Source organism: Mustela nivalis (assembly GCF_964662115.1).
Source record: "Mustela nivalis genome assembly, chromosome: 3".
NCBI lineage: Eukaryota > Metazoa > Chordata > Mammalia > Carnivora > Mustelidae > Mustela > Mustela nivalis.
In genome coordinates, this window is record NC_139022.1 from 75,742,065 (window position 1) to 75,768,692 (window position 26,628).

General features: G+C 35.3%; 1 protein-coding gene and 1 long non-coding RNA gene across 11 annotated transcripts in view; one reads left to right on the forward strand and one right to left on the reverse strand.

The window, feature by feature from the left end:
• LOC309861668 overlaps window positions 1–26,628 on the forward strand; it is a 70,942-nt gene that overhangs the window by 23,954 nt on the left and 20,360 nt on the right. For all 7 annotated transcript variants that reach the window (XR_014310115.1, XR_014310116.1, XR_014310117.1 and 4 more), the window contains one exon: window positions 4,284–4,337. This is a non-coding gene — a long non-coding RNA (uncharacterized lncRNA). The remainder of the gene's footprint in view (window positions 1–4,283; window positions 4,338–26,628) is intronic.
• ZFYVE16 (zinc finger FYVE-type containing 16) overlaps window positions 1–26,628 on the reverse strand; it is a 50,674-nt gene that overhangs the window by 11,600 nt on the left and 12,446 nt on the right. For all 4 annotated transcript variants that reach the window (XR_014310094.1, XM_082724734.1, XM_082724732.1 and 1 more), the window contains 13 exons: window positions 24,295–24,403; window positions 21,219–23,461; window positions 20,229–20,325; window positions 17,139–17,300; window positions 13,284–13,426; window positions 10,928–11,306; window positions 9,127–9,249; window positions 8,296–8,451; window positions 7,480–7,704; window positions 3,540–3,622; window positions 2,683–2,787; window positions 2,165–2,312; window positions 451–531 (listed from right to left, as the gene is read on the reverse strand). Coding sequence is in view for 3 of the 4 variants with exons in the window: in XM_082724734.1 (XP_082580860.1) it covers window positions 451–531; window positions 2,165–2,312; window positions 2,683–2,787; window positions 3,540–3,622; window positions 7,480–7,704; window positions 8,296–8,451; window positions 9,127–9,249; window positions 10,928–11,306; window positions 13,284–13,426; window positions 17,139–17,300; window positions 20,229–20,325; window positions 21,219–23,461; window positions 24,295–24,364 (4,015 nt within the window). In the remaining variant the exon portion in view is untranslated. The remainder of the gene's footprint in view (window positions 1–450; window positions 532–2,164; window positions 2,313–2,682; window positions 2,788–3,539; window positions 3,623–7,479; window positions 7,705–8,295; window positions 8,452–9,126; window positions 9,250–10,927; window positions 11,307–13,283; window positions 13,427–17,138; window positions 17,301–20,228; window positions 20,326–21,218; window positions 23,462–24,294; window positions 24,404–26,628) is intronic.

A 26,628-nucleotide genomic window follows, 5' to 3' on the forward strand; every position in this document is an offset into this window, starting at 1 on the left:
AAATGCCCTAGGCTCTTACCTCAGGCTGACTTTTAGGCTTCATACAGGCAGGAAGTACAGGTTATGGCAAAGTTGTTATGCTTAACGTAGACCCAAATATTGACCATGTTCTACTTCTTGAGCTGGGTAATGATTTCATGTAAGTTTGTGGTACTGTGTTTTGTAACTGACATATTTTTTTTTTTATTCAAAGATTTTATTTATTTGGCAGAGAGATGGGGAGCACAAGTAGAGCAGCAGGCAGAGGGAGAGGAAGAAGCAGGCTCCCTGGGAGCCTGACGCGGGGCTTGATCCCAGTACCCTGGAATCATGACCTGAGCCGAAGGCAGATGCTTAACTGACTGAGCCACCCAGGCACCCCCATATGTTCTTTTATAAGTATCAAATTCATTTTCAAAGGAAATGGAAAACATCTTAACATTAAAACAATCCTAAAGATGAAACTCATACCTTCAACTATGCTGGACTTAGCAAGAAATCCTGAAGATGTTTTTAGAGCTCCATTGAATACCACAAAACTTGCACCTGTCACTGATAAGAAAAATACATTTATGTTTTAACTTGCCTTTTTTTAATGCTATGTTTGTTAAATGTATAATGTGGAGCATGGCATATTTAAGTACTTGATAAATGCTCATACCACTTATATTAGAAAGCTAATAAAAAAAGCAAACTAAACCAAGTCAAGATAAAATATGGAATAAAGGTTATGGAATGTTTGTATATAATAACTGATAGCTACTGTACTACTTAAAATGTTTGTGTCTCTGTCAGTGGAAATATGGGAAATCAATATATACTACTGGTAAGAGCATAAATCAGAGGAATCTCTATGGAAGACAACTTAATAATTACCTATTAAAATGATAAATATATCTCTCCTTTGACACACCAATTCCACAACTAGGAATTGCACATCTATACAAGGTTATTAATAGTGCATTTTTATAAATAACCAAGAATTGGTAATACCTATGTCCATTAATGAGACAATGATATGATGTACACAGATAAAGTGAAAAGTTATGGAAAATGCAGAAGTTCTTTTTATACTAAAAGAATCATCTCCAACGTGTGTTAAAAGGCAGGTGCAGAATGGAACAAATGTTATGACTTATTTTAAAAAAGTGGAAGAAATTTGCTAAAAATTATTTTTAAAGTAAGAATTAAAAAGTAGAAGAAAAGATGTGTGTGTGTTTGCTTAAATATACATGCAAGCAAAAATGTTTCTAAAAGGATATACAAAAAAATGATAACATTGGTTTGGTGCCTGTGGGGAAGAGGAGAGGGTAAACTTGGAGTCAAGGGAAGAAAGGAGATTTCATACTATAGATACCTATACCTTTCAAATGTTGTAACACATATACCTATTTAACAAACAAATATTAAATAGTTGTTACATTTTAATTACAAAAGTATTAATGACATATTAAGTAAAAAAATATAAAAGTGTGAATATCTAATATAAAACCATCTACTTAATAGATATATACTAATATAAGAAGGAAATATATTCAAATGTCCATAATGGCCGTATCTTGGCACTTTTTTTCTTTTACTACTTTTTAAAACTTATTTCTCAAACTTACGAAGTAAATATACATTACCTTTATACTCAGAAGCTGCTAATTTTACTAGCAGTCAGGATGTCAGACTGTGTTAAATATGTTATTTTAAAATGTATTAATTTTCTGAAATACTCACTTCTACTTAAATTTCAGTATGTTAGGCCCCTCACTGCAAGGATTTGACAATCACAGAAGTCACTGAGGCCATTCAGCCAGAACTGAGAGTAATGTCACTCACATGTGCTACTCCACCATCTTTACCATTTCTATATCCCCAGCTACTTACAGTTATTTATAAACCATTCTTCATCCTTATCCAGGCTTTACTCCCCTAAGAGGAGTTGAAGCAGAGAGCAAACAAAGGTAACATACATCTCATTCCAGAGAGAAATTAGTGAAAATAAGATTCATAACAAATAGGATAAATTAGACCTGAAGGTATCAAAATACAGTGTTCCAAGTCTTTAAAAAACCTAAGTTTTTGATTGATTACCATCAATCAGCAAAAAGTAAAATATATATATTGCCCCTTTAAAAGGAATTCCATTTATTGAGGTAGTATTATAGATCAATACTAGAAACCAACACTTACTTACCTTTTCTAGGATGGCCAGTGGCACTGCTGGCCTGTGTTTGATAAATGCCATCGTTTTGTATACAGACTAGGTGAGAATCTGCTTCAGTACTAAAACTAGCTCCAATGCTAATGACATGCTCATTGGAAGAATTTATAACCTTTATTACCTAGAGAAAAACAGCACTCATTTAGAAACACTACTAACATGTTATGTCTTTATTAGTTATAGTCATTCAAAGGGCCACATTTCTGACCAGCTTCAGAATTATCAAGCTTTGGTTTGGATAACTCCGAGAATGTGATAGAAACAAAGTTTTACGATAAAATTACCTTAATTAATACATAAAACAGTAAAGAAAAAAGTTTTAAAGAACAGGATAAAACAAATCCATTAGGAAATAAATCTAAAATTTCAAAAATAGTATTTTTTTGCCATTATGTATTAGACAGTCTGATTCAAAACAAATTAACACACTTTTAAATAAGTCTAATGTTCAGTAATTATCTTCAAAATCTGTATGAAGAAATTAAACTTACATCGTTGTATTTTTTCCGAGGTATTTTTATGCAGCTCTTCCCCATTTCCATATGAATCAATAGCTGATCTATATTATGCAAGGTATACTGGTAATTTCGAAGGTCCTACATATAAAATAATGATATTTCCATAAATCTTAAACTATCCACGAACATTTTACCCATTCATTAAATCCTTTTATAAGACTGTCCAGCATTTTAAGACTTCTGATATATAACTATCAAAATGCCATCTAGAAAGCACTGCCAACTGAAAAAAAACAACTAATCCTTCTAACCACTCCACAATAGTAATAAAGAATATCATTCTCAGGAAGAATTCTGTAGTATCTGGGGGTGAACTCACTTTCCAATTACAGATCTTCCAAACTAGGTCTTCAAAGTAAACATGTGTTCAGTCCACTAAAATACTTTTCTATGGTTATAGATAAAACAATTACAGAAAAAAGAGGTGGAAGGGAACCTGAGCTTATCTAATCCAATTCTTCCTATTACAAATGAGGAAATCTGGACCGCAATTTGCTCAAAATCCCCAAAATGATTGACTTAGTGTACTAACACTTTTGCTACACTTCAACAACTGTGTAGATCTCACATTACCTACAAGTGAAAGCACTGCAGCAGAATGAATCAAAAAACATTTACAGTCAGGTACATATGTATTAGGAGATGTGTTCCAAAAAGCAATTCATTAAAAACAGAGCCCATTTATGCTAAATAAATTAAGTTATATTATAAATGAACTTCCATTATACCAAATATGCCAAATTAAAATCGGAAAATATAAATATGTAGAACATGCTAAACAAAATTTTTAAAATAGTAATGTAAAGACACTTAATAGTTTGATTACTCACAACAAGTAAGTTCATAATAGTATGTCCTATTTCTCCAAAAAGAGGTTTTCGGCCTCTAATACTCGTTAGAGGAGCAGGATATGCTATACACAAGAAGGGAAAACTAGTTACTGTCAAAAAAAAAAAACCCACAAAAAACCAAAAAAGTCTTGAATTTATTACTTTTACTTCTCATTTATCAAACTTTATGGCTAAATACCAGCCAATCAGTTCTTTGGGGAAAGCGAGAGATACATTAACCTACAGTGTGCATCTATTAGATGCTACACTGAACTGGGAACTTTATATACAACATCTTATCTAAGCCCTAAAACAACTCAGTGAGGCAAATATGTTTACTCCTACTTTACTAATGGGAAAGTAGAGACATAAGAGATTAATAAACTTGCTTATGGTGGCTAAGTTAATAACCAGTGAAAAAGATTTGAAATTTAGGCTTGCCTGATTCCAAAGCATTTCATCTTTTCATTATACATGTTGTTTCCACAAAAGGATGATGACAGGAAAATTATAGTAACTGGACAGAACCCTATAAAGTTCTATAATTTAAAAAGAAATATGAAGAACTCAAGATTTTTAAAGCATGTATAATTAATGTTAAATTGTGCAAATTTATAGACAACAGTAAACTTTTACAGTTCCTGGGTCAGCCTGATAAAAGGGTCACAGAGAGTAAGAGAAGTCAGTGCAGAGAAATAGAAGGAACATGAAGTCTATCACCTAACTACTTTTCTCTTTCTTTAGGGCACTCTAAGTGTTATTCACCAAAAAGGAAAAGCTATTTGGTTGGCAAGGAAGGTAAGACAATTTCTGTAATGATAAAAAGCAGAAATCTTTTTAACCTTCAGTTCTCAGCCTAGATCACTAAGCAAACAAACCTCTCTCATATCTTTTATATGAATACATATCCTTAAAATTCTAAGAAAACACAATACCTGACATATATTTTAAAAATTTAAGTCAGGGGGCACCTGGGTAGCTCAGTGGGTTTAGCCTCTGCCTTCAGCTCAGGTCTCAGGGTCATGGGATCGAGCCCCACGGCAGGGTCTCTGCTCAGCAGGGAGCCTGCTTCCCCCTCCCACAGCCTGCCTCTCTGCCTACTTGTGATCACGCTCTCTGTCCAAAAAAAAAAAAAAAAAATTAAATCAGAGTGACTCACATCTTTGTTACTACCAACATATTTTTTTAAAGTGTTTTGTTTTTTGAAGATTATTTATTTATTTGAGAGAGAGAGAGAGAGAGTGCACACAAGCAGTGGGACAGGCATACTCCCCACTAAGCAATGAGCCTGACATGGGGCTCGATTACAGGACACTGAGATCATGACTGGAGCTGAAGTCAGACACTTAAATGACTGAGCCACCCAGGTGCCCCTATTTTTTAGTTTTTATTTATTTATTTATTTTTAAAAAGATTTTATTTATTTATTTGACAAAGGTCACAAGTAGGCAGAGAGGCAGGCAGAGAGAGAGAGAGAGAGAGGGAGAGAGAGGAAAAAGCAGACTTCCTGTTGACCAGAGAGCCCAATGAGGGGCTCGATCCCAGGACCCTGGGATCAGACCTGAGCCGATGGCAGAGGCTTTAACTCCCTGAGCCACCCAGGCACCTCTATTTTTTAGTTTTTAAAAGGACAACTATGTTATTTAGAAGACAGAGGTTGCAGACTAGAAAATACATGGGGCATTAGTGGTAAAAGACATTAAAATGATAAGATATGATTAAGATAAATGATGCCTTCTTACTCCATCTTTTATGAATAGGGAACATAACATCCTTTACAACTTGACTGAGGTAATTTTATTTGAAACAGTATTTTCAAAAGGTTATGACTTAGATATTCTGTCAGAGTTATAAAGGACCTCATAAATCATTTAAACCAACAGTGAATGGTATTCCAAATACCTCAATGGAAGTGTAGATAATCCCCATTTGAAAATTACTAATTTCAGACCACTATTTTCAGTCTCTAATCTTGGGACTCTAATTTTTGCCATTAAGTCTTCCATACATCCATTATCTCTAACAAACACATATACATACATACATACATATTTGCAAGTTCATATCTAGAGGCATGGGCACCAGTAACATCAAAATGTCAGTATATCTAAAATCCAGCAGTACACAATGAACTCAAAAAATAGCGAAGACTAATTAATTTCTATGTACAAGCTTCCTCCCATCCAAAAGTTTGCTTTATACCACTTGCTTTTACAAAAGACCCACGTTAGAACCTGTTTTCACTAACTGAAAGAAATATGAAATAGGTTTTTGTGTTTATGAAATGGTACTGGCTGGGGTGCCTGGGTGACACTGTTGGTTGAGCTTTCGGCTCTTGGTTTCAGCTCAGGTCATGATTTCATGGGTGGTGGGATGGAGTCCTGCATCTGACTCCATGCTTAGTGCAGAATCAGCTTGTGCTCCTCTCTCCTTCTGCCCCTTGCCTCCTCAAATAAATAAATAAATAAATAAATCTTTAAACAACAACAAAAAAGAAATGGTAATGGTTTCTTTGCTTTATGCCATTTTGGCTTACAAAAGGTTTCACAGGAATGTTCTATTTTTGGACAGTGGGAAAAACCTGTATAACGGGAGATTTTTATCTTTATCATCACTAAACAGCATCATAGCTTTGCAGCTCCAACCCCTGTGATCCTTTGAGAAATCCCACAAGTTGCTACATGGTTTTCCTTCTTTGTGTGTGAGAAAAACAGATTTAGTATCTAGAACTGATACTGACTAAAATACGGGGCAAACTTATAAATTATATGTCGATATAATATGTGATGACTTGAGATTATATACTGCCTTAACTTTCCATAAAAATAGCATTCAAGTATTTATAGCAGAGACAAAATATCAGGCTGAATGGATGAAACACTTGATGCAAAATAAACTTTCATAAGCTCTGTAGTTTACACAGTAAAAAACCTGCGATGACATTTCCATTTTGATACTTTTTACACAACAGCATCACATATTTAAAACCTAAATGGTGGGCTACCTGGGTGGCTTAGTTGGTTAAGCATCCAACTCTTGGTTTCAGCTTAGGTCATGATGTCAGGGTTGTGAAATCAAGACTGGAGCTGGGCTCCATGCTCAGTGGGGAGTCAAGCATGCTTAAGATTCTGTCTCTCACTTTGCCCCTCCCCTGGCTCCCATGCACTCCCCTCTCCTCTCTAAAATAAATAAATAAAATCTTTAAAAAAAAATCCTAAATGGTAAAGACATTCCTCACAAAATCAAAGAGTTTACTAAATTTGCCAAAGAGATTTATATCTCTTTCACTGAATTTGTCCATTTTGAAATATTTATAAATTTTATAAATCCCATCCATCTTATTTTCCTCCAAGGAAATACCTATTTAATTAGAATCAAATGCCTAAAACTTCATTCGATATGCTTTATATGCAATAAATAAATAATTTCTTGAAAAAAAAGTCAAGGATAAAAGGTGGGAATTCAAAAATTTTAACACGAAAAATGATTTCGACTTAGAAATAAACATATACATAAATTGGGACCATTATTTCACAATCCTTCATGTTTGGCTTTATGATGTATACAAATTCAGAGGGAAAATCTTTAGGAAATATAGGAAACATAACAAATATAGGAAGCATAACAAAATGAGCTCCCTACAGTACATGCTTTTAAGAAAGCCTTTCAATGTTTTCTGTATTTTGTTATGAGATTAAAAAAAAATTTTTTTTAAGGTAAGTTAATATAATTATGAACATCTAGAAATTCATGACATACCAAGGTTGTCTAGATGACTCATTTGGAAGTAGAAGAGGGCTGTCTTGGAATTTTAAAAGTTTATCAAAACAAAGGTAGTCCCCTTAAATTCATTAAAAATTTTATTTTAATGATATCCCTGAAATTCTTATTTTACATTTATTACATCTGAACCTATGTTATTTATTATTCTAAAACTTACCTTTATATTCGGCACCCAGTCTTAACATTAATCGCATAGGAAACACCTTAGCCCAGGGAATCTCTAGCTTCTGAATAAGAATTCCACAAAGAAAAGGATTACTTGGCAATAGGAGATCATCAAGTTTCTGAAAAGTAGGTGTAATAAACAGAAATCCTCCATGATCCTTACTACTGAGAAAACTCTCAGTAAAAGTAATATTGTCCAAGTTTTCTATGTACTTTCCTGGAAATAAAACCATTAATAAAAAGACTTTAAGTTATTTTAAAGGCATTCTGAGTTTGAATGTTGCAGTATAAACTTTCTTAAATAACATCAATGTGGGATTTCTTTTTTATTTCCATACTTGAATAAGCAGCTATTGAATAACTTGTTTGCACAAAGTTCAGTTATTCCTGGAGGTTGGAAATTGTGAACAAAAATTTGAAAATGTTTCTAACCATAGGGGGTTTTAAATTTTTCTCTTTACTGCATGACCATGTGAAAATTCATCATCTCTCCCAATCTTAGATAAGTATACAGAACGTATTAAAAAAAAAATCAAGAAGGCAAATATATTTCCATCTTTAACATTAAAAAAATTAAAAAAAAAATTTTAACTTTCCATTTCTAAAATAAAAAAAAATAAAATCAGTATAAAGACACTAATCACATAAAATGCTACATTTAAGGAGACTGAAAATGATAACTAAGATCTTTTAAGAAATCAGTCTCTTCACAAAACAAATCTTTAGTATAGTTAGCCTAGCCAAAAACATAAATGCCTGTAATTAATCCATCCCCCCATTCTGAATAGTTCAAAATAAAACGCTATACCTTTTAGAGTATCCTTATAGATGGTGATAAATAATTTGAAGATGTCCTTTGGAATAGTATCTTCATTTGGCAAACATAATAAAAGAATCATAATTTCTGCCTGTCCCAAGCCATGCAGTCCATTGGTCGAGAAGTACCAATATTTGTCTGAGGAATCTTAAGCGATAAAGGCATACAACTATAAATATCAACTTCTGTTAGCTTAAGAAACTAATACAGTTGTCTTTTCCATGAAGCACAACTTTTCAAATTCCTTATTTTCCCAAAGTTCTCCTCACAAAAAACCTTTACAACTGAATTGTTTTAAGATTAATGTAAAAAAGAGAAAGGATCTTTGGAGTCAATTAGTAAATAACACCAAAATAAAAATAAAAGATGTAATAAGATGCTGACATGTAGTGTGGATAAGAATCAAGTTTGTTTCAGGCAATGAAAAGCTGAGAGATTCATTGATGAGTACTGAGGATTATTTACTTCCTTATTTTTAATTAAAAAAATGCTTTCTTTAAAACTGTCTTTATTGTTACTAAATCAAGATTCTTGCTTAAGTTTCAATTTATCAAAAAGTTATATTTCATATAGCTATATTTCATATAGTCAGTTGTATCATGAGCACCAGGTACAGCTAGGAGCCCATGAATGAATGGGCACTAATAAAAATCTTTAAGTTGGTTTTAAGTCCCACTGCATATAAATTTGCAAAATATATTCACAGGTGGCTGACAAACCAATATCCACAGGTGATTACTTTTCATGGTTGCCAGTCAAAATTTAATTAATTTCAGAAATCCCACATAACAATTAGGCAAAGAAAAATCAATCATTACTTACAAAATACTAACTTGACATTCACCAGTAGATTAGCATTTAGGACAAATGTAACAGGATGAGAACTTTTGCCTTCAAGAAGCAAAATGATCCGCTCATGAGATGGGTGTTCCTCTACTACAGGCACTAAATCATGAAAGTAATGTATTAGTTAGAATATGACTTCCTGTTAAATATGCTTGCAATAAAAAAATTATAAATTCACTAATGGCTTGATCAAACTTAATAACAAAAGCAAATCCATTTCATAAAAATCAGTTAATACCTAGACAATTAATATATACTCATTTTTACTTTTCTACTTAAAGATATTACTATTGTAATACATATAAATCCTGATATATTAAATTACATATATGACATATATGCAAATATATTGATTAAATAGTATATTTATATAATTTTAGCCCCTGTACAATTTTTTTTAAAGATTTTATTTATTTATTTGACAGAGAGAAATCACAAGTAGATGGAGAGGCAGGCAGAGAGAGAGAGAGAGAGGGAAGCAGGCTCCCTGCCGAGCAGAGAGCCCGACGCGGGACTTGATCCCAGGACCCCGAGATCATGACCTGAGCCGAAGGCAGCGGCCCAACCCACCCAGGCGCCCCGCCCCTGTACAATTTTAAGACAAACATTTTTATAAAGTGGATTTGAGACTGCCAGCCACTCCAATTATAAATTCTGAAATTTGGGGCGCCTGGGTGGCTCAGTGGATTAAAGCCTCAGCCTTCGGCCCAGGTCATGATCCCGAGGTACTGGGATCGAGCCCTGCATTGGGCTCTGCTCAGCGGGGAGCCTGCTTCCTCCTCTCTCTCTCTCTGCCTGTCTCTCTGCCTACTTGTGATCTCTGTCTGTCAAATAAATAAAATCTTTAAAAACAAAAACAAAAATAAATACATAAATTAATTCTGAAATTTACAACTCTTGAAGTAGTCTAGACTCAGGTTGTACATACTGCTTGCTGCCATGTGCCCTGTCACTGACCAAGAATCAAAAGGATCTTGAAAATAACAGGAAAATATGTATGCCATGAGAAATACAGGGCTTAAGGTTTTTCTGTCACTATAGCTACGTTCATGAAATGGCTCCCAGTGATGGAACAGAGAATCCTCAACTTCATTCCCCTATATTATCATGCACAGAACACAATCGTTTCGGTTTGCACGATACAGCATAATGCCTGGGGTGACAAGGATGTATCCCTAGGGAACTACTCTGAGATGGGAGCTAGTCAGAGAACCTCCAGCTTGGAAAGGATCATAGAGATCAAATAGGTGCTCTTCCTTTACATAGGAAACTGAAGCCCAAAGAAATTAACATGCTTCAGGTCATTGATGTATTAAGTAGCAGATGAGAACGAAAATTCCTAGCTTTGCTGTCCAATCCAATACGCTCTTTAGGCACTATGCTCCTTTCTTTATTTAAAAAAAAAAAAAAAGAAGGTGCTATGGAGCGGGAGCCTGAGAAAAAAATGATATGGAGTTAAAACTCTAATAAATGGAAAAATTTTCAGGTTTAAAGTGTATGAGTTTCCCTGTCAAACTAAACTTTTGCCTCATTCTAAATTAGGGACTCAAAATGAGATAAATGAGTCATATTCAACTTAAAAGTTCAGATCTTTTTAGAATTTGGTTTCACACCAGACTTCTTGTAAACTAAAGATACCAAGCAATAGTACATATTTCAACCAAACTATCTCAGCTTAAAAAACATGAATTTCACATGTCACAAAATTTACCAGTACATTCTTTGAAAAAAGAAAGAAAGAAGACCATCTTTAAAATTTAAATAACTATTAACCTACCTGATCCCTTTTCTCCAGATGCAACCAGAAGAGGCGGCAAACTGTCCTCATCATTAGGGAGAAGACTAATCTTATTGCAAACCTTCTTGTCAATACCACACAGTAACCTATAATCTGAAGTACTAGCAACAGGTAAATGGCTGTGAACTAAGACACCAGTAGGACTAGGTGGTCCCTCAACTTCCGCAAAAACATCATCACTTAGTGTAAAAGAACAAGAAGTAGGTAATCCTTCAATGCCTGTGCTTATAGGCAGTTTTTCCATAGATGGAACCTGAGAAATAGGACTCCGAATTATCTCATTTCTTGTAATATCTCCTATCTCATTGTTTGCTTTTTCCACTGTAGTAGAATGGGCATGATCCACTGTGTTTACTGTCTGTAAAATATGGAATTTTTAAAAAACCATCAGTTCATGTTATCTATTCAACTATGAAATGTTGATCTCTATAGCCAAAGATACCTTTTTAATAAGAATAACTAAAACCAAAATGGGCTTAGAAACTCTTCAGAAGCCAAATTTGCTAACAAACAGTACCACTTTGCTCCTTTAAATTCAGAAAAGTAAGGTTTAGCTTTACCATATCATATACTTATGTAGATATTAATGACTTTAATTTTATAGACTAGGAGGAGGAGGCAAGGAGAACCTCAGTATCCTGTACTGTATCACACAGTAAACAAACTTAGTTGAACACAACTCTCCTTCAGATACCAGCCAAAAAGCCTGGAGTGGAGATAAGTAGCAAGGGACAGATCGGGGTGGGGGGAAGGCAAGAAGGGGAATGGTTAGGAAGCAAAGTGGTAGGTGTATTCCTCAACAGTAACCACAAACACTTCAAGCCGGCTTCAGTTAAGCCCCTTTCTTTTTAAACTGGGCAAACTTGAGTTAGTATTAAATAAAAAGCATTTATGAACTCAAGTAAAATTTATTAGGCTGTTTAGAACTTTCATTTTGTTAAAATATCAATTGAGGACAGGTGCTTATGGTAATTAGGGCTATTTTGTAAATTCTAGCTCATGAAACCTGACAAAATGCATAGGTTTATATGGTATGTGAAGCAGAGCAGGATACATACCTATCTTGTCTAATATATACACACAGGATAAACCAGGCAACTGGCACAGAGTAGATGCTCAATAAATATCTGCTTACTGAATAAATACATTCCTATTTCATGTATGAATACTCGCTTCTATGAGTATTTTGCTACTTTACAATGAAAGTTCTTAGTGGGGGGGGGGGTTCTGTATTACATATCTTTAACACCAATCTCATTTGTGTAAATGCAAACATAAATACACTATCAGATACTTTAGTGAATGTTTAAAATCATTAAACAAATATTATCTGGGCATCTGGGTGGCTCAGTTGGTTAAAGCATCTGTCTTCAGCTCAGATCATGATCCCAGGGTCCTGGGATTGAACCCCTGTCCCCAATGGGTTCCCTGCTCAGTGGGGAGCCTGCTTCTCCTTCTCCCTCTGTTGATCCCCCTGCTCGTACTTGCTCTTTCTCTCAAATAAATAAATAAAATCTTAAAAAATTAAAAAACTCCACAAATATTAGTCTAAATTAAATTACTAAATCTAAGTTCTATTTCCCTACACCAGGGGTTCTTAAAATATGGGTCAGGGTTCTCTGAGGTCCCCAAGACCCTTTCAGGGAGTCAGTGGGGTCCTAGGATTTTCTTCATATAATTAACCAAACAATATATCACAATAGACAGAGTGTAGAAGCAGATGTGAGGATCTTTTTATTACGTCAAGCATCAAAGAATTTTGCAAAAATATAAAACAGTGTTATTCCTTTCACTAAACTCTGGTTTAAAATATGGCTCATAAAAATATTATTTCTATTAATATAACTAATTTTTAAATTAATTTTTCCAATTTTAATTTAATTAGATAATAAATTTATTTATTTTTTAAATGGGCTCCATGCATGGAGCCCAATGCAGGGCTTGAACTCACGACCCTGAGATCAAGACCTGAGCCGAGATGAAGAGTTGGACACTTAACTGACTGAGCAATCTAGGCACCCCCACACAATTTTAATTTTAATATGGTAATTATCACTAGGTATGACCCACATAATCTATAGCTCTTTGAAGTTCTTAATAACTTTATGCTCTTATCCCTTTATGCTTCTAGGAGCATAAACGGATCTTCAGATCAGTAAGTTTGAGAATCATTACCTTAAACTGACATTAAAAAAGGTAAAATCTATAATATACTACTACATTGTATGTTTGTCATTTTAGGAAGGTATTAAAACAAGTACTCTAATAATCACACACGAAATATATTTAAAATAAAATGTTATTAAATTAACAAGTCATTCTTTAGATTACTTACCAAGGGCATATCAGGTAAGAGAGGGCTCATGTCTTCAGAACATCTTTTATTTCCAGATGATAATTTTGTTGTATCTGCAACTTCACCATTGGGCAGTATACCATCCGCAAACCATACTCTCTTCTGTTCTTTGGAGCATAATCCTAGAATCAGTTTAAAAAGTAAAGCACTTTAATTTGGTATACTGCAATGGTTTAATACTAAATCAATTGGGAAATGTTTTCAAAACCTTTTTGCTATCCACTGGGAAGACCTGCCTTCTCAGGGCTGCAAAGGCCTAGAGAAATGGCCTTTTGTGATTCATCTAGCTGGAATGGAAGGAAGTCTTTTCCTTTTTTTATACAAAAGGCAAGAGTAACCCTAGGAATCACATATTCAGAAATAGAGTGGATCGGAAAGGTTATATCTTAAGACACTGGGGGCAGACTTAAAGCCCATATTACTAGGTAGTGAGTGAAGAATGAATAAAATTTAAAGACGAAGGCACAAGGTAAAAAAAAATGTAGACTGGAAGATGACAGATAAGCGAAGAAAAACATAGGAAGAACAGAAAAAAGTATAAAAAGATTTAAAAAGATATAGGATCACTTGTGCATCAGAGGTCATTTTCTTAAAATTCTTTATTTAAATTAGGTCATTTCTTTTTAAAAAATTTAATAAGAGAAACATGTTATTTTTTGTTTTTATAATGTGGATACAGAACTTTAATATTTTCCTCCCAAATTTGGAGGAAGTAAGTAGGTATCAGAATAAATGTGTGTTCTCTTTTGTTACTAAGCATCCATCCACAGAGGAAGGTTATGAAAATAGCTGCCAGATGGTTTTAGGACAATATAAAAATCAAAGGATCAACATCTGCCTTCCAGAACACAATACAGATAACACTGAGAAAATTGGCATTACATACAATTTTTGCAATATGGGTAGACATACTAAATAAGGTATCTTTCAGATATTTGCAATCCTTTTATAATTTAGTAATTTAGGATGTCAATATGAAAGAACATGTAAATTAAAAAAAATTTTTTTTGGTTGTTGGTTTTTTTTTTTTTAATGTATTTATTTGACACAGAGAGAGATCACAAGTAGGTACAGAGGCAGGCAAAGAGAGAGGGTGAGCAGGCTCTTCACTGAGCAGAGAGCCCAATGCGGGGACTCAATCTCAGGACCCTGAGACTGTGACCTGAGCCAAAGGCAGAGGCTTAACCCACTGAGCCACCCATGTGCCCTGGTTGTTTTATTTTTTAAGATTTTATTCATTTATTTGTCGAGAGAGAGAGAGAGCGCACAAGCAGGGGGAGCGGAGGGAGAGGGAGAAGCAGGCTCCCCACTGAGCAAGGAGCCTGATGCGGGACTTGATCCCAGGGCCCGGGGGATCATGACCTGAGCCAAAGGCAGAAGCTTAAAACTGACTGAGCCACTCATATGTCCCAAGGACATGTAAATATTTTTAAAGCATATTTATTCATTTTAGAGTTGTAACATATAACCATATATACTGAATCTCCTTATCTGAGTTATAATGACAGAATACAGCTACATTAGATAAAATGAAGTCCAAAGTAAGTATTAGAAGTATCTGAATTTGTTTTTAACTGACATTTACAGTTATTTTATGGCAAGTTAGAGACTAATAGTTTGTATTTTAAAATGTACACAGGCTTGGTTGGGGAGCCTGTGTGGCTCAGTCACTTAAGCAGCCAACTCTTGGTTTTAGCTCAGATCACAGTCTCGGGGTCCTGAGATTAAAGCCACTTTGGGCTCCACACTCAGTGGGGCATCCTGAGAGATCAGGGCACCACTGAGAGAGTGGATTCTCTGTCTCCCTCTGGCCCTCCCCCAACTTGCTCATTTTCTCGCTAAAATAAATAAATAAATCCTTAAAAAAAAGTATATAGGCATTACTCAAGGTCCTAAATTACAACAGATTATATAAAAAGAACAGAGAGCCCAAAAAATTTTAAATAGATTAAAGAAAACATATTTATTGTGGTAAAATATAATTTTAAAAACAGATTTTTAAAGAAAGGGAGGTATGCCAGTTATTTACCTATTGTCTCTCAAACCCAAGCCCACCCTTTTATAAGGTGCTCTTTGATGCCAGGTCTAAGTCTGGAAAAGTACAACTCCCAGACCCCCTTGTTGGCTGGCTCTGGTCACGTTCTGCCAAGAGCACTGGTGGGAGACTGGGAGGTGGGAAGAGAAATAATTCTGTTTCTAGTTCCTGCCAGGATCCTTGCAGCAGTGGTACCACCAGATATAGGTGCATGCCCTGTGATTTGCAGTACTCCATACATCAAGGCTGGAATACTCCTTCATTCAACTGAACACCAATCCTATGAAGCCCCTTGATGGTTCCAGCATTTGCTATTTGGTGTTCTTCCAGAAATCATAACACCAGGCACACCCTGAATCCCAGGTCTGAGAACCAAACACCTCTTAGTACTCCGGAACTGAGTTCTAGAATATTGCCTTCCACCTTTCATTACTCCAACTCTAGGAGCAGTGGTTGCTTCCAATAGTTAGTAGTCTCTGACTCACTCTCTGAGTTGCTCTTCCAACCTTCTAACACACATACATACCAGTTCCCTGTACCTACCACCAGGCTCACCTAATTCCTCATCCCTCTCCCCTCCAAAACCCTCATTTTGTTTCTCAGAGTCCACAGTCTCTCATGCTTCATCTACCCCCCAATTTCCACCAGTTCACTTTTCCTTTCTTTCTCCTAATGTCCTCCATGTTATTCCCTATGCTTTACAAGTAAGTGAAACCATATGATAACTGACTCTCTCTGCTTGGCTTATTTCACTCAGCATAATCTCCTCTAGTCCCATCCGTGTTGATACAAAAGTTGGCTATTCATCCTCTCTGATGGAAGCATAATATTCCATCGTATATATGGACCATATCTTTTTTTTTTTTTTAATTTTTTTTTTTTTAAGATTTTATTTATTTATCAGAGAGAGGGGGGGAGAGAGCGAGCACAGGCAGACAGAATGGCAGGCAGAGGCAGAGGGAGAAGCAGGCTCCCCGCTGAGCAAGGAGCCCGATGTGGGACTCGATCCCAGGACGCTGGGATCATGACCCGAGCCGAAGGCAGCTGCTTAACCAACTGAGCCACCCAGGCATCCCTGGACCATATCTTCTTTATCCACTCGTCTGTTGAAGGGCATCTTGGCTCTTTCCAAAATTTGGCAATTATGGCCATTGCTGCTATGATATTGGGGTGTAAATGGCCCTTCTTTTCATGACATCTGTATCTTCGAGGTAAATACCCAATAGTGCAATTGCTGGGTCATAAAAGCTCTATTTTTAATTTCTTAAGGAATCTCCACACTGTTTTCCAAAGTAGCTGTACCAATTTGCATTCCCACCAACAGTGTAAGAGGGTTCCCCTTTCTCCACATCCTCTCCAACACTTGTTGTTTCCTCTCTTGTTAATTTTGGCCATCCTAACTGGTGTAAGGTGGTATCTTAATGTGGTTTTGATTTAAATCTCCCTGATGGCTAATGATGATGAACATTTTTTCATTTATCTGTTAGCCAAATTTTTCTGATATCTAGTCTGGTCTCTCTGTCTTCACTAAACCTTATCAGACTAGAAATTCCATTAAAAAATTATCTTTAGGGGGTGCCTGGGTGGCTCAGTGGGTTAAAGCCTCTGCCTTCAGCTCAGGTCCTGATTCCAGGGTCCTGGGATTGAGCCCCGCATCGGGCTCTCTGCTCAGCAGGGAGCCTGCTTCCTCTCTCTCTGCCTGCCTCTCTGCCTACTTGTGATCTATCTGTCAAATAAATAAATAAAATCTTTTAAAAAAATTATCTTTAGTCTAAGACACATCATTTTCTTCTAGTTACCTTCAACATTTGGTTGTTTAAGTGCTGAGATCGGTAAAGTTGTAGGTGAAGATACACTGGATGTTTGGGTCTCCTGAAGAGGCTGGATGGTGGCACATTCATCAGAATGATTAGATTTAAGATTAGAACCAGTTGGACTCATCATCCTTTCAAATGCTTGAGCTAGAAAGGGAAAAATATTAAAATATTGAAATACTTTTGAACTTCAAAGTAAATTATGATAAATTATCTATTTTTCAAGTTGTGAAGAGAAAGAAATCAATGGCTAAGCAAGAAAAAGTAGTACTTGGCAAAAATAATGTCTTTTCTCCAGTTGGCAGCACTCCACTTCAGTATAAGCTACCAATTAATTACTTCAATATTATATTTGGCAAACGTTTATCTACTAAAGAAAGTAACCGTTATTTAATATGACTGTCTCTATTTTTGTCCTGGTACCCCTATAGTTTATTTACAATACAGTTCACAGTGATTTCTTTAAGACATAAACCCTCTCACATCATTCCTCTGTTTAAAATCTTTTAATGGCCCCCAAGTGGAGTGAAGATTTCAGTTGTTACAGTGGCTCTCAAAACCCTACATAGTCTATATCCCTATCTCCTCTGCCTTCCCACTTAGCTCTCTCTCTGACCTCATCTGTCACTACTATCCCATTATTCATTATGATCCAGCCATCCAGGCCTTCTGGTTCTTCAACAAGTCAAGCAAGCACTCACCTAGTCTTTGCTCTTGCTGTTCTATTTGGACTGTTCTTCCCATAAAAACTCACATAGCTTTATTTTCTCCCTTCAGCTCTCTGCTCACATGTCATATTATCATAAAGCCTAACTCTGCCTATCATTAAAAAATACTACCTCTTGAGGCACCTGGGTGGCTCAGTGGGTTAGGCCTAGGCCTTCAGCTTGGGTCATGATCTCAGAGTCCTAAGATCAAGCCCTTGCATCAGGCTATCTGCTCTGTGGGGAGCCTCTTTCCTTCTCTCTCTCTCTGCCTGCCTCTCTAACTACTGTGGTCTCTGTCAAATAAATAAATAAAATCTTTAAAAAAAAATACAACTCTTGCCACCAATCTGTTACTATCTATCCCTCTTATACTCTAATTTAGGATATTATCACCATCTGATATTGTCTTTGCTTACTGTCCATCTCTCCCCACATACCTAAGCTCCATGAAATAAGCTCCATGAGAACAGGACTATATTCTGTTCACAGCTGGAACTCCAAAATGCAAAATAGTGCTTGAATACTGCTGAATGATTTTTCATCCAAATGACATGGAACAGCACTGGTAGCTTTCCCCTCATTATTTCTCCAAATAAATCTGCTATAAATGTCACCATTGCTAAAGTAATCCTTGAGTACCCCTGAATGATAGCACTGTCATGAAATGGCTTCAACTCACAAAATAAAATCCATATACCTTACCCTGGGTTTTGAGTAATGTCCAACTTGCCCCAAATCTACCTAATGGCACTCACATGCAAGATTCCCTGAAACTTATACAGTCTCAGCACAACTTCCTCATTATCCATAAGCTCTAATTAAACTATCTTTTTCTTTTAATCCTTCATGGAATTTGTCTTACAAACCTTGAGCCATCTTTCTCAACTTATTTAATAACATTATTTTAAATGATCACTTCTACCACCTTCCACCTTAAGGTTGATATTAAAATAACTGGTATTTTTTTTTTTGTAGTATAGAAATTAGTGTTAAATAGAACCCTAAGTGAAAATACACACTATAAGATATCATAACACAATAAATAAAACAGACAACTAGATAACCAAATTCATTTCAAGATATTTTCTTTGATAAACCAAAGCATGATCTCAATATCCTACTGCGTCTCTTTAATGGCTATACTTTCTCCTCTCCTGGACCCTTACAGTTAAAATGTTTTAATGCTCACCCAAAAATCTGAACTGTCAACTCAAGTAATGTTTCAAATCTTAATGGCTAATTATTTTCAAGTGGGGAGGGAGAATTATGTGGGAACTTGCTCTCATATTTCTGAATTCCAGCAGGTTATCTGGCTAATAGCACAGGAAAAAAAAAAAACAACTATAAAGTCTTAAACTAATCTCTTCATAAACAAGGTTGGTAAGATGGAAATATAAAAAGTTTACACTCTATTATCTTCCAGAGCAGAGGTCAACAGCAGGGAGAAAAGCAGCTTACCTCAGGCTAATAGACTCACATCAGAGCTTTTTGGAGAATTGCTGAAAAAATTTATCTTCATTCAAAAGAGAAAAACAAATTATTATCAGGTATTTATTCTCCTGGCTAACAGGAAGCAGTACCTGAGCTACTATACAGGTCTGGTATTGAAAAGTCCCAAGTACTATTTGCTGGGAATTAAACTGTCAACAAATCTTTGAAAATGCCAAGTACTCCAAAGGCCAAATGTGTCTTTGAGGGAAAAAACCCACAATATGATGCATACACACACATACACACACACTCTGTGAGAACACAAGTAAGACCACCAAGATTATTGCTGATAATGGTAGCTAAGCTAGGGAGCCAAAAACAATGGGAAATACATACAAACAAAATTCAAAATTGAGAAGGGAAAAAATATATGAGACAAAATGTGCCAATACTGTAACAGTCCTATGAACTTATCTATAAAATCATAAATATTATTAACTTATTTTGCATTCCCATTTAGGGTATAATTTCCAAAAAGGTGGGAAATATTACCTTGCTTTATGCTATTAATTTATAACACTGAATTCTACTTATTGTTAAGTATTCTGTAAATTTTTAGATTAAGATGATAAAGATGGCAATGATGATGACAAAACAAATAGGAAGATGAAATGCAGCATTTAGGGACTTGGTACCTGTTAAAAGTTAATGAACTGCCACTCCAGAAACTGAATGCTTCCTTTCCAGACTGGTAGTATTAATTGTGAGAGTAGAACAAAAAGAAGAGAAACCAAGCCATGGGATGTCCCACCTAAGCCAGATAAGTCAACACTAGGTCCTCGCCTTAAGAAAATAAAGAAGTTTATCTTTGTCACAATCCGATTGTTTTTTTGATATATTCAATTACTGGAAGAAAATATGTCAGGTTAATACTCACCTTTACTAATAGTCTCAAAGCAGACTACACATACTCTTGCTTCCTTTTCCAGATATTGTAGTTTACATTTCCTATTACAACAGACACCACAAAATACCTATAAAGAATAAAATATCAAATTTGGTTTTGTGTGAACCATATTTATACCTATGGAAGGCAGGGGAAGAGGCAGCCCAAAATCTAATTAACCAAACACCATTTTTCTGATTACATAAATAATTTTTCTAATCACTGTAATCACAGGTAGTTATTAAAATGGTTCTTTTTTGTTTTACTTCAGTGAGATTCCTGAATTTAAAATTGTATCTCTGACAAGAAGAATTGCTTTAAATCAATTCTGTTAATTAGAAAAGAACAAAAATTTTCTTTAATGAATAAGTTTGTAAATTTAAAAAGCTTTCTGTGGTCCTTTATTTAAAACTTTTAAAAGCAGAGTATTATTATTATTCTAAAAGAGAGGAGAGTTGATCTGAGACCAATATAATACTGGAAATTGCTGAATAAAAAAATGCAATGTTATTTCTATAGGCAGCCCTTAGAGTTTACAGACAAAGCAGTCAGAATGCAAACAGGTCAGCTTCAACATTCTGAAGCTGTGGCAGCCAATTTGCTTTTTCCCCCTCTATGTTTCCCTAGACTATAGCACTAACTGCAGAGTGGTCTTGAAATTAATCCAATGACACAGGGGGATATGACTGAATTTGGGACATCTTGTGTTAATGTTAGAGGGATAAAAACATATTCTTAGATATCACAAAAACTAGTAATAAGCATTCCTCATTTCCAAGTACATTATATTCAAGACAAGGTAACATTCATTCACCCTCAAGCAATCTGTAAAATGACAGTGGTTTATATATTTCCACGTAGGTGAAAAATGATTTTAAACTAGCCAAAACTTTTAATCATCTCTTAATCAGCTTTTCTGTCACATTAAATTTCATTTAAAATGTCTGAAAAGAATAAAAGACAAAGATTTTTATAACTCACTTTCCCACATGCTCGGCAGTGGTGTCGCCGTTTTGTAAATGTAAATTTGACTTGGCAGTTCATACAGTTTGGAGCTTCTGAATCAGGAACCCAAGTAGGTTGTTTCTGGCCCAAAACCATGCCTTCTTTGCAAGTGTTTACAGGTAGAGATTCTTCATTCACAGTTACAAAAGTGGATCCACCTTCAAAATTACTTTCTATATCGATGTAATTAGAGTTGAAGCTAACCTGAGGATCAGTTGTAGAATCGGTAGTACAAGTGGTTGGAACAATCATATTTGCTATGCTGGGCTCACTTTCAGGCGTATTTGGAACATCTGGTTTATTTGGTTCCTTTGAACCCCTTGGTCTTGATGGAATGTTAAACAACTGCTTTGGTCTGGCCCCTCCAACATGAACAGATTGACTGTTAATATCAGAGACTGATAATTCATTTGTAATCTCAGGTTTACTGTTAGATAGCCCTTGTTCAACTGGAACTGTACTTTTTTCCCCTAAAGAAAGGCCACCATTTTCTGTAGTATTCTGTTTATCAACTGTTTCACAAATCATATTAATGCCAGGACTTTCTCCAGTAGCGCCTGTTTCAGCATTGAAATATGTATTACTGATGTTCCTATCATCTGGGCCTTTCATGTCTATCTGAATCATTTGAGATTTTGAGTCATTCACACTTTCTTCAAACGATTTTACGTTACTGGTCTGAAGATACTGTTCAGTCAGAAAGGCATCAAGTTCAGCATCACTAATTAGTGCACCACTTTTCATGCCTTCATCAATATTAAAATAATCTAAATCTTGCCCATCAATATCATTGCCTGAAAAAGGGAGACTATCACAATGATCAGGAAACTCTGGGGCATTAGCACCAGAAGGCTCCATCTGAGATTCTGTAGCTATAGAAGAATTTGCATTACCAGGGTGATCCAAAGACTCAACTCTGATTATCATCGGGTTGGATTCTACCTTTCTATTTCCCTGTTCCATTATGCTTTTACATTTTTCTTGTTTCAAAAGATTAGTCTCCTCCAATGGTTCCCCACCCAGTATAACACTCTTCTGTATTTCTTCATGTACTGGCACTGCATCTTGTATGTTGTCTTTATGTTCATTCTGTGGTAAACAATCACCATGTGCTTTGCTTTCAATTAATGATCCACACAAAGACCCAGGTACTGGAAGACATGTCAGTGAGGAGTATATTTCTTCACCTGAAACATGTAGAGCTGGAGAGGAATCTTGAGTTATATCTTGATTATCATCTTTAAGATCCGCATCTCTTGAACCTTCTTTTGCAGACTGTTTTATAACTATAGCAGTCCTATCTTCCTGAAAGGCAAAGTCTGGTAATTTCAAACTTTCATCTTTTGCATTTGAATCATTTAAGTATAAATCTTCATTTTTTGGAAAACTGCAAGGCAAAGCACTTGTGCGGTCTCCTTCTACTAAACATTCTGTGGCAGCTATGACTGCCACATCTACTTCCTCTTTTACCAAACCATTATTGGCTTTCAGTAATTCACATGGCTGGTCCTTGTGCTGTAGACTGTCTTTGGCATCAAACATTTTGGAACTTTGTTGAGTCAAAGCAGATGGCATGTTAAAATCAACAACTGGTTCTAACTGATTAAAGATCTTTTTATCCTTTAAATTCTCTTTCACACTGTAATTACATGAATCTGAAGTTGCTGTATCTACTTTTGTACCCAATTCTTCAGCCTCACTAATTTCTCTGTTTTGTAATTCAGAGTTGACATCATTCTGTTCCTCTCTGACACGGTCTGCTGAAGCAGCACAAAGAGTTTCTGGCGCTGAAGATAAATCCAATCCAATCAAAGAATCTGCACTAGATTTAAAATCATCTGGCAATAACTGTTTAATATCTTCTTCACTATTAGTTACATGAACTAAGTTACCCATGTCACTTATCAGATCACAGACAGGTTTACTACATCGTCCCATATAGAGAGGCTGGATTTCATGTGAAGTGCCACCATCCACAGAAGAAAGGAGATCAAGTCCTGTTACATTTTTTTCATTTTGTATGGAAGCTAGTCCCTCAAGTGTTTTGTTAAGGGAAATCTGATTTGTTTCATAGCATGTTTCTGATGAGGCACAACAATTAATGCACTGTTGATCCTTTGGTAGCACTGAAGTCAGCTGTGAGGAAGCCAACTCTGAAGAAACTGAACAGTGGTTAGAATCATAGGCGTTTTGCTCATCTTGGTGATAATCTTGTTCATCTAATTAAAATAGAGATATAATGTTATTCAGAAAAGCCAAAGCAAAATTATCACAAATACGTTTTTTAAGACTCCTAAACTAACTAAACTTTTGTTTAGATCAGAAATAGATTACTCTCTTACAAAATTATAATAACTTCCAAAAGTAGTTTTATTTAAACTACTTGGGGCTTTTACTTTTCAGTGTAGATGTCACAGTGTGATAGAAGTTCCACTCAAAATAACTCAGTTGCAATATAAAAACCAGACTGAAGAAGAGCTCAAAAACAATCCAACCTCTTGGTTCTCTCTCTGGTTTCCTAGTCTTCATTATTAGATGAATATCTCATATTAATGAAATGCCAGTTTATATATAGTTTTTAAGCTGCTTTTAGCTGGCTCATATGTTGATTTTTTAAGATTTTATTTATTTATTTGACAGAGAGTAATCATAAGTGGGCAGAGAGCCAGGCAGAGAGGAGGGGGAAGCAGGCTCCCCTCTGAGCAGAAAGCCCACATGAGGCTCAATCCCAGAACCCTGAGATCATGACCTGAGCCAAAGGCAGAGGCTTAACCCACTGAACCACCCAGGCCCCTAATATGTTGATTTTAAAGGTCTTTTAGTTAAATTTGTGTCTGTAGAGAAAAGTTTTACTTTCTTTATTTCTATTTTTGGCTATTGGTTCTATTCAGTGTAAGAACAGACTAGTATGTTGTAATGAAATGTGAACTTACACAATATAACCATGTGACCAAAACTGAAACCAAATTTTGCTAAGAGTACTCTATATCTGGATAACTGAATCACAGACACTTAAAATTTCTTTAGTATCAAAAATTAAAAACCAACAAACCTGGATTCTGTTCAAAGTCATCAAGGAGTTTGTCCAAGTCACTGACTGCTGCTTTAAAATAACTATCCATCCTTCTTGTACACTTATTCAGAATTTAATCCTTATATGCCTAGAAAATAAAAAGTTATGAAAGTTTGTTTAATTCTCTAACATATAAATATTAAGCCATCTACTGAATACCAAGAAACATAAGAAAAAGATACAAATTGCTTTGAGTAATCTACAATTTGTTTGGGGAAATTGCCTCCTTATATACAAAATGACATGAAAACCAACTGTAACAACATAACATACAACATAACATACAATACACTATTGTAAATTTTAAAAGACTTATCTAAGTAACTCATGTTATATAAGTTACATAAGTCAAAGAATTCATAATTGAAAGTTAAAAATAGTTTTAAGTACCATATGCCAAATATAAGACAAAAATATAAAACATACTACATACAAATAAAAATACTTCACACAAAAACTTGTTTGATTCAACAGAAGTGGTACTTCAAATGCTTAGAGCTTTAGATGCTTATATCAGAACAGAAAAAAGATTAAAGACTAATAAACTAAGAGCAGGAGTTAAGGAAATAGAAAATGAACATACGAAAGAGGTACAAATAAATTAGTTTTACAAATAAAGTAGATAAACCAACTCCACAAATGAGCCTGACACCTTAAAGGAATCTATCAATGACTAAAGGGATAAAATCAAAAGGGCAAGGAGCCTAATTGATAGGGGGCTCTTACCATCTTAAATGGGACAACCAAACATCAAATGAATGAAGGCTACAAAGTACTGAACACAAATCAAATAGATAAAAAAACCAAGAGATCACAATGATACTAAAAACAAAAACAAGTAACACCACTCATTAGAGGGTTGCCAGGGCACAAACTCATTACTCTGAGAGTTCATATATTAAGGGAAAAGAGCCAATAATTTATCCACCTCTTTATTTACAAAATGTACTTTAGAATAATAAAGTAGCTGCTGAGGGAAATTTTTTTAGATAAGAATTCCAATCAATAAATACAGATGGGTATTAAAATTTTAAAAATTATCTCTTGGAAATCCTTAATGCAACTAACAGACTAGGCAATGGTTATCAATATATTCTAGAAGTGTGAGATGAAAGGTTGGAGGGTAACTTTATAATGGTGGGAATAGGCAAAGACATCTGACTTCCACTAATCAATTTTACCATCAATAAATGTGGAAGACCCAAACATTATGTGCCTGGTGTGGAGATACAACATCACATGTAATGTATTCCTGTCCCAAAAAACTGAACCTGAATCTAATCAAGCATTTAGAACTGCGTATTTATAGGAAATCCAAGCATAGAGGGACAAGTTAGGTGATATCAAAATAAAGCTATCAGCTAAACCCAGAAAGTGAAAGACTCTACAGCAATGTCCCTTACATGGTCTCTGGCGAATGACCTTTAAAAAAAAATTTTTTTCCAATCTGTTCCATACTGTTACCTTTGTAAAGCTCAATAAAAACAATAGAAATTTTGCAGTAATACATACAAACAGAAAAACAGACATTATGAAGCACATGTGAACAGTTGCCTGGGATGAGGAATAGTAAGAAGTGAGAAATAGGGGTGCCTGGGTGGCTCAGTGGGTTAAAGCCTCTGCCTTCAGCTCAGGTCATGATCCCAGGGTCCTGGCATCAAGCCCCGCATGGGGCTCTCTGCTCAGCGGGGAGCCTGCTTCCCTTCCTCTCTCTCTACCTGCCTCTCTGACTACTTGTGATCTCTGTCTGTCAAATAAATAAAATCTTTAAAAAAAATTTAAAAAAAAAAGAAGTAAGAAAAACAAACAAATGAGAGTGTTTTACAAGATAGTTGCCATAAACTGAAAATACCTGAGGTCCAGAAAAAATAAGGATACTTTAAAGTGAGTTAAATAGATGTAACAATAGCTTAAGAGAAACCTGAATGAACTGGAAAACCCAACTGAAGAAATGACCTAAAATGCAGCCCAGAAAGACAAGAAAAAGGAAAATATAACAAGTGAAGAGACATGGATGTAGAAGTCATCCATCATGGGAATGGAGTCCTGTACGGAAACTACAGAGCATGAAACAAGGATGCTTGAAAAGATAATCCTAGGAATTTTTCTAGACTTGATGAAAAACACAACTCAACAGATACAGGTAACTCATAACAAGCAATTTAAATAAAGAGAAATTCACAAGTGGCCACTCTGTAGTGAAACTTTTGTACTCCAAAGATTGAGTGCCCTTAGGAAAAGTTTACCTTAAAAGGAACAATAATTATGCTGGCAACAGGTAAACTTCAGAAGAATTTTCAGTAACAATGGTAT